The following is a 16549-nucleotide window of genomic DNA, read 5'->3' as shown; positions in this document are numbered from 1 at the left end:
CGAGACTCATGGAGGAAATAAACCCAGATAAAAGAAGGCAGATGATGGGGAAGTCAGTGCATCTATCACGGGCTTTTATACTGACCTTGGAAGGTTGGCTGATTCTTAGGTGGGTCACAGAAATCTCTTATTATTCACTGGGTCATGGTCTAAAACTGGTTGCGAGCCTGCTTTTGGTTCCCACATGGCAAGGAGCACTGTGTCATTTTCGGCTCACAAGATGAAACAAAATTCATCAAATCTTGATCCTGCAGGCTGGAGGAAAAAAAAAAGAGAACAGGGGGCTGGCTGTATTAAGTGAGGCCGAGCTGAAGAGCTTCTCGTTATCTATCATTATCTGAACTGGTTTTATTCTGGTTTTATGTGGTGTTATTCTGTATTTAAGTGGTTTGAACTGGTTTTATTCTGGTTTGAACTGGTTTAATTCTGGTTTTATGTGGGTTTATTCTGTTTTTTAATGGTTTGAACTGGATTTACTCTGGTTTTATGTGGTTTTACTCTGGTTTTTACTGGCTTAATTCTGGTTTTATGTGGGTTTATTCTGTTTTTAAGTGGTTTGAACTGGTTTTATTCTGGTTTTATGTGGTTTTATTCTGTTTTAAGTGGTTTGAACTGGTTTTATCCTGGTTTTATGTGGTTTTATTCTGTTTTTTACTGGCTTGATTCTGGTTTAATGTGGTTTTATTCTGTTTTAAGTGGTTTGAACTGGTTTTATTCTGTTTTTAAGGGGGTTGAACTGGGTTTACTCTGGTTTTATATGGTTTTGTTCTGTTTCAAGTCGTTTGAACTGGTTTCATTCTGGTTTTATGTGGTTTTATTCTGGTTTTTACTGGCTTGATTCTGGTTGTATGTGGGTTTATTCTGTGGAGCACACATGGCAAGGAGCACTGTGTCATTTTCCACTCACAAGATGAAACAAAATTCATCAAATCTTGATCCTGCGGGCTGGAAAAAAAAACCAGAACAGGGGGCTGGCTGTATTAAGTGAGGCTGTACTGAAGAGCTTCTCGTTATCTGTCATGTATCTTCTGTGTCACCCTCAGAAACACACACACACACACACACACACACACACTCACAAACAGATTGTGTATTTTTAGAGGCTCCTATCGATCCACAAGCTGATTCTTATCGGCTACATCCTCCTCTTTGACCATCCAGACCTGATAGCATCCAGATAGACACACAATCACACTTGGTCATCAGAGATAGCACACAGGGCCAAGCTATTCTAATGGAGACATGTGGGACGAAGAGCTCCATGCACTCAATGGACTGGAGCTCTTTTCCCACTAGGCTCAGTATCTTTCCATAGCTTGATCACTTACTATAAAGTTAAATTATTGGACAAATGGAGACATGGCTCAAAATGAATTAACCCTTTGATGCACAGCATGGTCTAAAGTGATCCGATATCTATGAGTTTTTATGTTCTATATCTTTGCAATAAATTATTTTCATCATTCAGTTTTCCAGGTTTTTTCTCAACTAGTTTGTTTTTGATCATCATACGTCCTAATTTTATGTTTTCCTTTATTAATTTTTTTTTAAAATCCCTTTTTGTGTCACTATTCTAATGCACAATATGGGTCAAAAATGACCCATATCCATTTTTTAGCTAAGTAGCCTGCTAAGCTAACTACTTAGCTAACTTCTTGCTAAGTAGCTTGCTTAGCTAACTACTTAGCTAACTTCTTGGCTAAGTAGCTTGCTAAGCTAACTACTTAGCTAACTTCTTGGCTAAGTAGCTTGCTAAGCTAACTACTTAGCTAACTTCTTGGCTAAGTAGCTTGCTTAGCTAACTACTTAACTAACTTCTTGGCTAAGTAGCATACATTAGTAAACTGTAAGCTGTAGAGAACACAGTTTTGTTTTTGTTTGTTTTTTTCATTTTTTTTCATTCTGTTGAGCATTTTAAAACAATACTAAAAATCTAAATACTAAAATGTATTCTCCTTGGCATTCAGTCCCAGCGAGACAAGAATCCTTGGCTTTTTACTTTTTACTCTTTTATTCCCATTTTAACTCTAACTCTTTTTAAAATTGAGTTTTTTATTATTCTTTTATCGTTTGGTATTATTAGTAGTATTTTTATTCATCACTATATTTGTGTATGATTTTATTGTATTTTATTAACTGTACAGCACTTTCACTAAAGAATGCATATAAAAATTACCAAACAACCAAAAATAGATGCAAAAACGAACAAAATAGATGTAAAAATGAACAAAAAATGACACTATTTACATCATTATCAGACCGCCATTACATTTTTCATCTTGCGCACCTGCTAGCGGCAGCTCGTGCACCCCTGGGGGTCCAAGCACCACACTTTGGGGATCCTTGATATAGAGCATGATGAGGAACCTGATGTATTTACAGATGGAAGTTAATATACACGTTATCTTAAAGATATGACGTTGGTTTCACTGGGGAAACACATACCACACTACATCCATAAATCTAACTCTGAGTTGTTTTAAGTAGCCCAATATTTAATCAATATCTGGACAAGAGAGCATTTTATTCATTTAGCCTTGGTCATAGGCTTGACAAAGGCCAAAAGGTCCTGTAATGCTGCAAAGGAAGAGCAGCACTCCACATACTGATGTACATAGTGAAGCCGTACACAATCCACACATCAAACATTATTATTCTGCAGCAGCGAGAACCACAAGAGGATCGTAGCACAACCAAGCTGCCGCGCTGATGGATATCAGTTTATGTCTGGCCTCCGTTTGACCTCTCTTCTTTATTTTGTGTTTTTTTTTAAAGAGAACTACATCAGCATTTAGTGCATAGGCAGCCAGCCGCTGGGGAGGCGTCTAATTGTATAGCGTCGGCTGTGGGCATGGCAGAAATAACTGGATGCAACGATGAATAGATGATAAAGCTCTGTTCGTTTTGAGCCGTCTTCATTTTCTATGGGTTTTCTTTCAAGACGGACACTGAAAGAAAAAGGAAAAGTTGTTAAAATCACCAATGTGTTACAAGCAGCATACAGTCATGGAATAAAATATGAGACAACCCTTGTTTTGTAGCCATTTTCCATGGTTTTCTAGATAATAACCAAAATCATTATGAAGAAAACCATGGGAAATGTCTAGATATCAGCTCTTAAATGTAATTCTTATTAGTTATTTTGTTGTTGTTATTATACTTGTCCAAACAAATGTACCTTTAGTTGTACCAGGCATTAAAATGAACAAGAAATTGAAGAAAAAGGGTGGTCTAATAACTTTTTCCATGACTGTATGTCTTGTTCAGGGCAATTTGAGTCATCATCATCGTCACATATAAAGTCTGGTGGACTTGGTGTGATTCAGTGGTGAAGTTGCAACTTTGTTGCATTTTTCCACACTGTGCTTTATTAAGCAAGCATTGAATAACATGGGAAATGAATGCGGGTCATTTTTGACCCATGTTGTGCATTACAAGGGGTTTATATGTTATGCATCTCAAAGCGTTAATGAAGAGTGAGAGAAACAGAGTGAGAAGGAAAGACGTTTCCGAACAGGAGAAAGTGTTTGAGATCTCTCTAGATGCAGCCTTATGACCTGTCTGTGTGTTGATTTAATGGAGAGATCTACTGGGATTACCAGCATGACCCATTTCACGTTATTGTGTTATCCTCTGCTGTGTGTGTGTGTGTGTGTGTGTGTGTGTGTGTTACATTCTGTTAGATTCATTCTCTAAGGCTTTAACTATATTACCGTCTAAAAACCGAGACATTGCTCAACAGATGACTCTTCCTCTTTCTCCCCTGGGAGATGTGGTCATCATATTGGGTATTTTTCTTTCTTTTGTGTGTGTGTGTGTGTGTGTGTGTGTAACTGGTCGATGGGGTCTTGCCCCCCCTCCTTTCTGAAATGGTCCATTGGACTGTAACACTAATCCGTGGGGACCCTCTACACTACGGTGACCTCCCCCCCTGACACTCACACCCATAGACAAACACACACAGACTCCCTCATCCATCATACTCGGAGTGTGACAGCGCCTCGGCGAGGTGGCCTCATGGGTGACGGCCGGCAGCCAATCGGAGCTCTCGCCTCATCTGTGACATCACCGTCGCTGTGATGTCTCCATCCTGATAGAAAAAGTAATTAGAAATGAGAGAAATGAAGTAAACAGATCATATCAATCAGATTTTATTTGAGAGAGATGCAACACAAAGTGCTTTACATAAAAAAGGAGAAAGTAATAATAATAATAATGATAATAATAATAACAAAACATAGACACAAGCAAACACCCTCCATCCAAACATTCCATTAAAAACAAAGCACAAACTGAGGAAACACTGGAGGCAGCTTAGAAATTAATTAGATAAAATAAATAGAAATAAAGTAAGGTAAGATAAAATAAAATTTAAAAAACAAAAGTAAATAATAATAATAATATAAAGTAAAAGAGGTAGATAAAAAAGATGAAAATAATAACAATGAATTAGATAAAATAAATAAAAAATAAAGTAAGGTAAGATAAAATAAAATAAAAAACAAAAGTAAATAATAAAAACAATAAAAAGTAAAAAAGGTAGATAAAAAAGATGAAAATAATAAAAATTAATTAGATAAAATAAATAAAATATAAAGTAAGGTAAGATAAAATAAAATAAAATAAAAAACAAAAGTAAATAATAAAAACAATAAAAAGTAAAAAAGGTAGATAAAAAGATGAAAATAATAAAAAAATAAATTAAATAAAATATAAAGCAAGGTAAGATAAAATACAATAAAATAAAAAACAAAAGTAAATAATAAAAACAATAAAAAGTGAAAAAATAGAGAAAAAAAGATAAAGACAATAAATAAATAAGAAATAGAGCATGCTAATATATATATATATATATATATAGACTAATATATAATAGCAAATATATAAATAAATAAATAAATTATAAAAGAGAAGATATTGTAACACTAAGATGCATGAGCAGAAAAATCTCTAAAAATGGTTCAAGTAAAAGCCAAAATAAAAAAGTTTTAAGTTTGCTCTTTAACATCTGAAGCGTTGCTGAGGGCCTCAGGTCTTCAGGTCTTCAGGTCTTCCACCAACGTGGACCACAGAGAGAACACGACGCCTCACTGTGGGTTTTTGTTTTAACTTTTGTTTTTTTTAAAAGGCCAGAAGACCTGAGGGTCCTCCAGGGATCAAATGATAAAAGTCAATCAGATAAACAGGCTTGACTAAGACCATTAAGAGATTTATAAACCAGTAAATTAATCTTAAAATCGATATGACTGAAAATACGATAACTTGAGGTGCATCAGAGCTACATATAGATGAATAAATCTCTTGTTTTTCTCTGTCTTTCTTCTCAAACAGTTTTTATTCATAAACAGTGTTGCCAAAGCATTGGGATAATTAAAACTTCATAAACATTACACTCCCGCCTCCACGTTTCATCTCACTATAGCTTCTGTTTGTTTTGAAGTCTTCTACTCCAGATAACATCATGTTCCAGCAGCCGACGGAGAGCAAATATGTGAGGGGGAAAAAAAGAAGGCTATAGAGGGAAAAAAGCGAATATGAAAATGCAGTGGAGTGTCTTAGCCAGCGGGAGTTCACGGCTGCAGGCATCATCACAGTTAGATAAACAGGTAGAGAGCAGAGGGAGGGAGGGAGGATCAGATGAGAGAGGTTAGGGAGATGTATAGAGAGAGCAGGAGAGTCAACGGAAACAGAGAGGTGTGGTGAGGAGGGATAAGAAAGCACTTCATGGAATATTACCTGCGGTTTGAGGTGTCGGAAGTTTATAGATTGTCTAGATCAGCCTCAGGTAACGTCCAAGATCAAACATTTGTGAGTCTAAAATAAATCCTGCACCCTCTTAAAGACATGAAAATGTTGCATTTGCTGTCGGCCTTTTTGTTATTTTAGGTAAACATTAGGCCTGTCAAGATAATAACTATATTGGTTTTTTTTCTGGACTCAATATATTGACTTTTTGTGCTTTTTTTGTGTTGTGTTTAAAATAATGCTGCAAATGTTTTACAGGCTGTATGATTTGCAGAAAAATCCCCATATTTCCCAAGCAGCCATTCCAGCTCTGTTTATATGTTATTCTAATAATAAAATAATATAATACATGATGATTATCTCATTGTAACACAACAGAAGTGTTTCCAGAGGACACTTAAAAGTGATGCACACATCTGGACACGCTTGATATTATCACTTTATTTCATGATAATTATAATTTCACGTTATAATGATCATAGCGTGCTAACATTAGCGGCCGATCAATATCGTGCTAACGTTAGCGGCCGATTGTTAGCGTGCTAACGTTAGCGCCCGATCGATAGCGTGCTAACGTTAGCGGCCGATCAATAGCATGCTAACGTTAGCAGGCGAGCAAGACCAAGACCAACTCGGTGCTGTTGAGGGAGACCAACTAAAACGTGTGTCATTCATTTATTTGATTTGTTTAACTGCAATGTGATTGATACGGGCTAGCGGGCTAACGCTATATATCACGTTATAACATGAAAATATCATTATCATGAAATAATGTGATAATTTAATGTTATATAGTACTCTACTCCAAATGAGTAAATGAGTGAATCCCTGACGCTTCAGCTCTATAAGACACTAAAATAAGACATTAGCCTATTGAAAATGTACGTACAACACTCAGGAGAAGTTGGTAATATTACTTGAAAGCTTGTTACAAAGACCTAGGGCTGTAAAATATCTTCCTAAATAAGTAACGGTAACAGTGTAACTGAGGTAAACACTTCAGCGTCTATACAAAATAAAATAATGTTTTTCAACCTCATGGCTACAAATGTACCTCCGAAACAGTTGATCTTCTAAAAATAGACAGTTCGGAAAAGTCTTCAGGATTTGGTTGCGGTTCGAACTGATGCGGCGTTTCTTTTTAAGTTATAACGTGAAATTATAATTATCTTAAAATAACATCATAATACATATCACTAGCGTGTCCAGACGTGTGCATCACTTTTAAGTGTCCTCTGGAAACACTTCTGTTGTGTTGTGGTTTTTGCAGCATTTTCTAAATGCTGCTCTTGTGTTGTCAAATTGATGAAGATGTTTTCTCAGTTTGCTTGTGTTTTGTGTATTTGCATGTGTTCAAGTTAACAATGTGTTATGTTCCATTTAACTACTCCAATGCAAGTGAGCCTGCATGTACAATAACTGATTCTGGTACTACATCATTATTGTTATTATTTCTGACTATAACAAGTTAAAAATCTCTGCATCAAACACCATAATAATAAACACGTAGTACACAATATTTCTGTCTTTTCCTGTTTAAAATTGGCCACCTTGTAAATAAACACATAGGGAATATATCAATCTGTTCCCAAATATGTAGCCTGGGGCTGTTACAGAGAGCTGGAGATTTTTACAATGGTAGTGTGGAAGATGAACTAATTTTTTTCTGAGGTCTTACCTTCCCACCTTTGATCACAGCGTCTGTGTATTTGGCCTCAAGGCTACTGTAAAACATTCCACAGGCCTCAGACTGCAGCAGCTTACTGCACAGAGCCAGAGGGCAAGATTTAGCTTTTGATCGGCGTGTGCGCAGCAGTTGGTGTGTGTGAGGATAAATGTCTTTGGTTTGTGTGAGTGTTATGTGCATTTGGGGTATTTCTATCTTGATGTAACACCGTTTTTGTGCCTGTGTGTGTTTATTGCTCGTCTGGGAAATAGTTTGGATAGATATAAGCGCTGTGTATGGCTCCCATGTTGCAGAGCTCCACCCCTGCTTCGCTCTGTTGGGAACTTGACCTCCGTGACTCTCATCCCCCACTTTAATAAGCGAGTGTATGGCTCCCAAGACCTCGCCTCGTCTCCTCATCTCCTCCCTCCCCTCCCTCCCTTCCTTCTCGCTTCACCTCTCCTCACTCTCTCTCAGCCGGTGGTTTATCTCTGCTCATCCTCTGCGTCACTCTTTATCTCTGACTTGCACTGCAGTAAATTTATATCTCAACGAGGCTTTTCTGTAGATGGTGTGGGCTGGTAGTGGCACTGGGACATTTCCAGTGGGACTGTGGGGCTGTCTGAGGGGCCGGGGGTAAAAAAGACAAAGTGTATGTGCTTACAGAAAGTTCTTTAGCAGGGTAGCTTTGGTAGCTAACAGGGCTAACATACCTATTTGGGGATTTCCTCCATTTTAGAGCACCCTAAAGGGCACTTCATCACATTTATTCCACTTTATCATGTTTTTTCCACCCGAAGGAAACTATAGAGGGCACTTTTATCAAGTTTTCTATATTTAAAAGCAACTTTTCATCAAGGAAATTCATCCACTTGAAAAGCAGCATTGAGGGCACCTCATCACATTTTCTCCACCTGAAGGGCACCTCAGAGAGCAGTTTATCAAATTTTCTCCATTTAGGTGTACCCTTGTGGTAACTTTTTCACAATTATTCCACTTTTATCATGTATTTTCCACCCGAAGGAAACCGTAGAGGGCACTTTCACCACGTTCTCTACATTTAATAGCAACTTAGATGGGAATTCAATGACATTTTTTCCACTTGAAAAGCACCATTGAGGGCACTTCATCACATTTTCTCAACACGAATTCATCCCATTCTCTCTATTTAAGAACACCCAGGGGAATACCTCATCATGTTTTCTCCACCTAAAGAGCACCATAGAGAGCAGTTTATCAAATTTTCTCCATTTAGGTGCACCCTTGAGGGAACTTTATCATATTTATTCCACTTCATCATGTTTTTTCCACCTGAAGGAAACTGTAGAGAGCACTTTATTATGTTTTCTCCACCTTAAGTGCACCATAGAGAGCACTTTTTTCAAGTTTTCTCCATTCTAGTGCACCCTTGAGGGAACTTTATCATGTTTATCTACCATAGAGGTCACTTTTGCTGCAATTTTATTTATTTATTTTTAAATATGGGGGCATCAAGGGGGGTGGTCCCCCACCCCTTTGCCTCCCTCTTGACTCCACCTGTGCTGGGAAACATCAAGATACGGAGCTGATGAAAGTTGTTTCTGGGAAAAAAAGAGATTGCCGCTGAGTTAACTCTCATCCCTGGATAAAATAAAGGTTGAGAAACACGGCGACAATGACAGAGAAAAGATAAAGAGAATGTTAAAAAGATCAAGTGTGAGCGAGGGGGAGAGAGAAAAGAGAGGAGGGAAAGCGAGGGATTAGAGGAATCCCCCAGGTAAAGAGATTGTTGTGTCTCATTGTGTAGAACTGCTCCGCTATCTGATGCAGACTCAGCTCTGACACCTGTCACCACTCCTAATGAAACAGCTCCCACAATCCTCCGCTCCCACATCTTTTGTTCACTCCCTCCCTCCCTCGTGTGTGTGTGTGTGTGTGTGTTACCCACTCTCTTCCTTTTATGTGTTTGCGCAATTGTGGTTCTTTGTACTGTATATGTAGGCTCGATATGGGGACTGTCTTTGTATGTGTGTTCCTGCGCATTTTATCCTGTTCCTCAGAGGAATATGACGCTGTGCTTTTCTTTTTATCCCGACTGTGATGCATCAGTAATAAGGAGAGTGTGCACGAGTGTGTGTGTGTGTGTGTGTGTGTGTGTGTGTGTGGGCATATGCATGTGTTTGTGTGTGATACTGAAGCAATGGGGAGCAGAATGTGCAGCAGAGAGGCACAGATGTGAAGTGGTCTCATTGCCTGGGTGTGCAGTGTTTCCCCTAGAATTTTTTTTTTTCAGCAGTGGTGCTGCTCTGTCCGTGGCCATGAACAGTGTTTGCCAACTCCTCAGTAAAGAAAGTAGCTATAGGCTATTGGCCTATAAAAGTGGCTAGAAGACGTTAAATGACGTCATCGCCTAATTTGCATAATTTAACATGTGCATGTTCTTGTAATGGACGCTGTAGGAGAGAAGAATAACGTTGTGGGGCAGACAGTGAGTAAAAAAATGCCCTAAATATGTTTAAAACTCTGTCTTCTGTCACAATTCAACCCTCCTCCTTAATCCGGCCTCGGGACTTAAGGCTAAATTGACCCAAAAGAGACACGGACTGTGAACCAGCCAGTGACAACTTTGTGCATGTGCGACTTGCAGACTGGACTCTAAGGGGTTAATATCCCCTCCAGCTCTGTGACTGCAGCTGGGAGAGACTGCTGCGTGAGGACTGGGCCGCTTCAACTTCTTAATGAGCCACGGGGGACGGCAGCTCGTTAAGGATACGCTACGCTATGCTACACTAAACTACGTTACGCTATGCTACGTTACGCTATGCTACGTTACGCTATGCTACGTTACGCTATGCTACGTTACGCTATGCTGCATTACGCTATGCTACATTACGATATGCTACACTATACTACGCTATGCTACGTTAGGCTACGTTATGCTAGGTTACGCTACGCTACATTATGTTGTGATGCGATGCGTTACCTTACGTTACGATACGTTGATGTTACGATACGTTGATGTTGCGATACGTTAATGTTAAGATACGTTGACGTTACGTTACGTTACCTGGGCTACTCGCTATATAGACCGTGTATAAGCTTGAACGTTACCTTTTACGTTGATGTCCTAATAGGCTCCAACAGGATTTGATGAGCTCGTTGATGAATCAAAACAAGTCGAGAATAACGTTGTGTGTTGTTGACCTCACAGAGTGAGAGTAGAAATCATTAGTGGTGCATTGATATTAATGATCAGGTGAAATTTCAGCAGCAGAATGTAGAGGAAACACTAGTGACTGTATATGTGGCACAGCCAGACAGGATTTCCATGCCACAATTAAAGCAGATGTTTGAGCCCAGTCCCTCCAACATTATCAACGAGTGCTACTTCAGACTAGATACTCTACTGTCTAGTCAGAGTATCTAGTCACACACACACAAGCTTTTTCCCTTTTCCTTTTGAGGCTTCTTTAGTCCTGTTTTCCATTTTATTAGAGGCTAGAATCAGTTCATTAGCGGTCTGTCGCCATCTGTGAATACTTTAAACTTTAACTGTCAGCCTCACTAATTGACAATCTGCTTCACTGGGCTTGCTGGCATTGATTTGATCTGTTCTCTGTCTCTCTCTTTCCTCACTTCTTTCCTCCTCGTCTTCTTCTTCTTCAGCCACATTCATATCACGTCAGATTCTCTGTAAATATCAGCTGCCAACTGGGAGAAAAAAAAAAAAAAAAAAACTTGCTCATCCCAGCAGCCTCCTACTGATAATTATTACAAGTAGCTTTCACATTTTACCCAACTGTGGTCATAAAGCAGATCAAGACAGTTGTCAAACATCTACTTCTAAAAAAAGGCAACTGATATTTGTTGTGATTAATTACTGATTGGTTGTAAAGGTGCAGGGATGTGTCTTTTTTAGCCCCTTTGGAGTAGCAGAACAGAATCACACAGCATTCACATATGGCCTTAGCTCGGCATAGGGCTGGGCGATATGGCTAAAAAATAAAAAATCAGATATCAGACGCCTGTGTGTGCAGTGTTTTTTGCTGTGTCTGTGGCCATGAGCAGTGTTGCCAACTCCTCAGTAAGGAAAGTAGCTATTGGCTCCAAAAAGTCACTAAATGACGTCATCACCTAATTTGCATAATTTACCTTATGCATGTACTTGAAATGGACGCTGGAGGAGAGAGGAATACCGTTGTGGGGAAGACAAAAATTGGGAAAAAAGCATCCTAAATATGCATGCACGATTCGCAGACTGGACGCTAAGGGGTTAACATCCCCTCTGGCTCTGTGACTGCAGCTGGGAGAGACTGCTGCAGGAGGAATGGGCCGCTTCGAGTCCGAAAGTCTCCAGTAATCATAATGAGATTTATATTGTAAATACATAGATTTATAGATGGAAAAACACAATTTAAAATGCTCCCCGTGTCGTATAAAATCCAAATATTTCAGTCCGTCTGTGCTCTCAGGCCGTGGGAGTGTGTGTGTGTGTGTGTGTGTGTTCTTGTACTAACGACATAGTGAGGACCAGAACACTTTTCTAACCAACAGAGTGAGGACATGTTTGCAAAGTGAGGACATTTTTGCACTTCTTTAAAGGCTTTTTTTTTTAGATTTCAGACTTTGTGTTAACGGTTAAAGGTTGCATGATAATGATAATTAACTGAAACTGTATTGTGTGGTTACAAAACTAACTAAAATTATAGTGAAAATGTCCTTCGTTTTCCTCTTTGTCTAAGCATTTTTTTAAAAAAATACTAAACTAAAACTAGCAAACTCACTCTAAAAACTAAGTAAAACTAACTGAATTTGAAAACAAAAAATCACGACAAAATTAAAACTAATGAAAAATCCCAAACTATTATAACCTTGCAAGGGAATTCACTATTATAAAGAGGGCCCTCACAAAGATAGAAGTGTGTGTGTGTGTGTGTGTGTGTGTGTGTGCTGTAGAGTGGTGAAGGGAGCTAAAGGTGTCTCCTGGTGCCGTTCTGTCCAGAGCTCTCTCTCCTCTGCTGTTCCCAGGCCAATCTGCAAGTCATTACGATGCTCCATTAGACAGTAAACCTGCACAGAGTCAACTCATATAGAGATTATTCTGCAGAGAACCACACTGCTGCTGCTGCTGCTGCTGTTTGACTTTAGGTCCTCATTCCTGATTAAATAGAAATGCAGTTCCCACTGATTTATCATTGCAGATATAAACCCTAATAGGAAAATTATAGTTTGCTTAATGGCGCTTAAAGCAGAATGTGACTTAATTTATAAATTCTACTTTGGTATTTGTTTGGCCTTTATCATTGTTTACCGCATCTCAACATGAATACCAAACACGCATTAGTGGATATAACTTTGTTTACTGGTAATTACAGTCGTTATGATATTGCAGATGCTGTTTTTATCCACTTAGACTGAAGAAAATGTCTTAACAAGTTACCCGCCTTTTAATATAAATTAGAATTTTCAACAAACAAGAACTTCGGTAGCTTAGAACAATGAATAATAGCCACTTACTGGAAGTAAATTACTGACTTAGATCTCTAGGAACTAGTTGTTTGCTCTATTGAGGAGTGAATGTGTGCTTTGTTTTAGAATTTTTTTTATTATAACGGCAAATTAATCGTGTTTTTGAGGCTTTATCATATTCCAAAACTCACCAACCTTGGGACAAAATTAAATCCCGTCGAAAAAGGACGTATTTCATTGGTTTCAGAAATGGGCGTGGCTAAATGACCTACTAGCGCCCCCTAGAATTCAGCCCCTTAATCAGGTTTGTCGTAGAGACACAAAATTTGGTACATTCATGTATCATGGGAAGACGCACCAAAAAGTCTCAAGAAGCCATATCCAAAAACGAACAGGAAGTCGGCCATCTTGGATCGAAAATGGCGTTTTAGACATTTTCCCCATTTCTAAATGAGCCCTTAAAACAGGTTTGTCGTAGAGACACGAAATTTGGTGCATCCATGTATCATGGGAAGACACACCAAAAAGTCTCAAGAAGCCATACCCAAAAATGAACAGGAAGTCGGCCATCTTGGATTGAAAATGGCATTTTAGACGTTTTTCGCCATTTTCACGCCACATACTTTAACAAACCCCTCCTACAGATTTAATCCGATCAACTTCGGACTTGTTCAGTACCATCATGAGGCCTTTGACATCAAAAGTTATTGAAAGCTTTTGCAGACCGTCACACTATGTGGGCGTGGCATGGCGGCAAAATATGGCGTTTTGGCATAAAACACAAGACTGTATAACTTGACCATACATTGTCCAATCTGCCTCAAACTTGTCATGCATGATGATGGTCCATCACTGAACAGTTCTACATAACTATATATCATATAAGCCCCGCCCCATTTGATTAGCCACGCCCCTTTCCCCAACTAATGAACCGTTTGTCGTACAGACTTGTATAAGGTGTCAGTGAACTCAGCAGAGAGTCGAGAGTTGATTTCCTCATTTATCGCTGCTTGCAGCTTTAATTAAATCTGTTTTTTGATCCAAACTAAGAGCAGTGATGTAGCGTTCCTTCCAGCTGACAGCTGCATGTTGTCTTTTGATTTATTTAGGGCTGTAAAACCGCTTCGGATTTTCATTTATTTTCCCTCAATTAACATGGTGCAAAGCCAGTGTTCCTGCCAAAATGTTATTGATGGAAGAGCAGCAGTAAAAGAAGCATTGACCCCTCAGTCATCTCTGTCTCTCTAATCCCTTCGACTGTAGCTGTTTTACAGTTCAGCATGATAGAATTAACACTGTCCACATTCCTCAGAGACGCTGCCTCGGGCTCTTTTTTTTTGTCCACGCAGAAAGAATTAGAATATCCTTTAGTGGTTTCATTTAGGCCAACAAAAAAAACATACCTAATATCCATAACAGCCTCATTAATACTGGGGAGGGTTTGATTCCAAAATGGCGTGTACTCGTTTTGACAAGTGTCTGCCACATTCAATATTCAGCGGTTCATAAATAGGACAAGAGTTGATCCTCGGGAGTGTTGATAATTTGTAAGTGGAGGTTTTTAGGCTCTTCAAACGTACTCCACCATGAGAACAAAAGGACGCTGGCATGCATCTAGAATTATGTGCTCGGATGCTCTTGGGAGGGAAAAAAGAAAGGGATTCATAGGTAATTATGCACAAAAGGGAGCTCTGTAATGCCACGCTGCCATTTCTAATACACAAATAATTGCTTGTCACCTAGAATAAATAGCCTTTTTACTGTGTATCTGTATTTTTTCTGTCAGTGGAGATCCCTTTTCTTTACAGCAACATGTCCAGAACACTCTGTCCATTGAAATGTGCATCCCACTGAGGTTTTCTGCTTTCTTCTCCAGTCACGTCTCAATTTCTTTATTCATTTCTGTTTCCCCATCTCCCAGGAGTGCCCTCAGATCCTGCCCTCCACCCAGATCTATATCCCCGCTGGAGTTATGAGGCCGATCACCCTGCTGGCCCAGAACCTGCCCCAGCCTCAGTCCGGACAGAGGAACTACGAGTGTATTTTCCACATCCAGGGCAACACGCACAGCGTCCCGGCTCTGAGGTTCAACAGCACCAGCATCCAGTGTCAGAAGACCACGGTAAGGCTCACAATAGACGTCCTGTCATTTAGTTTGACTTGATAAAAAGTGAGAGTTAATGTGGTGCCTTCAGGGTTTGCTGGTAACTGATTACCATCCCAATCCTAACCCCTATTTTTCTCAAAGGCACTGATATAAAATCCATCGTCCATCAATCTATCCATGTTTTACTGTTAAGTTATGAAAGCTGGGTCTTGTACACACACATACACAATCAGGAATTCCTGTTTGCACTTCCTTTTTCCATGACATGTCACATTGAGGAGGCCATTATAAGAAGGATCCCAAAGTTGAGTAATATTATATGAGTTAAGACTGCTACAGCCTCTGAAAGAGAAAAAGTGCGTGTTTCTGTAACTGTAATCAGATCAAAACATCAAAGGCGTTGGGGTCGACCAATCAGAGTAGAGCAATCAACAGAAATAACAGCTGTGGAATCTTCTAGCACAGTGAAAGCAGCCAGAGGTGGACAGACTGGAATTTCTGGCCTCGAACAGAAAGCAGTTTTGGCAAAACCATAATACCTATCATTGATCCGACTTCACTTTGAGCGTCCTGAGTTCTTCCTGAACGTCTACATATGTTTTATGTGAAGAAAAATGAAGAAATAGCTTTGTAAGAGTGATCTGAATAACTGTTAATTATGCTTTCCGACAGAAATCTCCCTGAGTTTTTAATATGGGAGCCAATGAGGCTGTTGGTGCGTGTTGGTGGCGCATCTGTGCGTCGTACGCCCAAACTATAACTCTGACAGCTTTACCAGAGGATTGTGAGGGAGAAGACAAATTTTCCTACGTTTCTATGTATAAATTATTTCTGTAGAGTGGAATTTGCGGCCTGGAGCGCAGTTTTCAAATTTATTTTTTGACAGTTTTTTCTCTCCCTCTACACTCTGGTGATGATGTCACACACTGTGACACGAACATTCCGTGCAATACACACCCATTATAATCTCAGAATTTCTCCAAAAATGATCATGGTCATTGAACAGGGATTGCTAAAAAACTATATGACCTATCGAAACGTGGATTAATACACCGATACACAAGACTTGTGTCTACTGTTTAAAGTTTAAATGGAGTCTCGAGGTGAAATTATGCCGGAGAAGTAGACGTTTAAAAATCTCCAATTATTGTTCTTTTTCGCTCATTTTCTTTCGGCCGTCCCATTCACTTCAATGCAAAATTTTGGGCATTTTTTCGCAACTAATGTCGCTAATGATAGACATTCGTAGCGCCCAATAAAGGGCTCTGGATGATCGTAAACCACGCCTCCTCTACGGAGAAATTAATAGGTGGTCTCCAGACTATATCACATTTGTGATATAGTAGCTCCGACCAGCTCCAGCTGTTTAATCCTCAGCAGGAGCTCCAGTCAGAACGGCCATACTGCTGAGACCATTCACAGGCTTAAGTGCTGGTTCAGTGTGAGACGGAGAGAGCAGCGTTAATAGACTGGTGGTGTGGTAAGAGTTGAAACTGAGGCGTTTGGCCACAGGCGCTGATTGTCACAGAGCCTCTCTCTCTCTGCTGCCTGCAGCCTTCAGTCAAACTGTCAGCGCTAATAGG

At 39.4% G+C, this 16549-nt stretch overlaps 1 protein-coding gene across 2 annotated transcripts in view; it reads left to right on the top strand.

Moving 5' to 3' along the window:
- Nucleotides 1-16549, top strand: part of LOC131971589 (plexin-A1-like) — a 409823-nt gene that overhangs the window by 249766 nt on the left and 143508 nt on the right. For both annotated transcript variants that reach the window (XM_059333098.1, XM_059333099.1), the window contains one exon: nt 14781-14981. In XM_059333098.1, coding sequence (XP_059189081.1) covers nt 14781-14981 — 201 coding nt within the window. The remainder of the gene's footprint in view (nt 1-14780; nt 14982-16549) is intronic.

This window comes from Centropristis striata, chromosome 5 (genome assembly GCF_030273125.1).
Source record: "Centropristis striata isolate RG_2023a ecotype Rhode Island chromosome 5, C.striata_1.0, whole genome shotgun sequence".
NCBI lineage: Eukaryota > Metazoa > Chordata > Actinopteri > Perciformes > Serranidae > Centropristis > Centropristis striata.
This window is presented reverse-complemented; position numbering and strand designations above follow the sequence as displayed.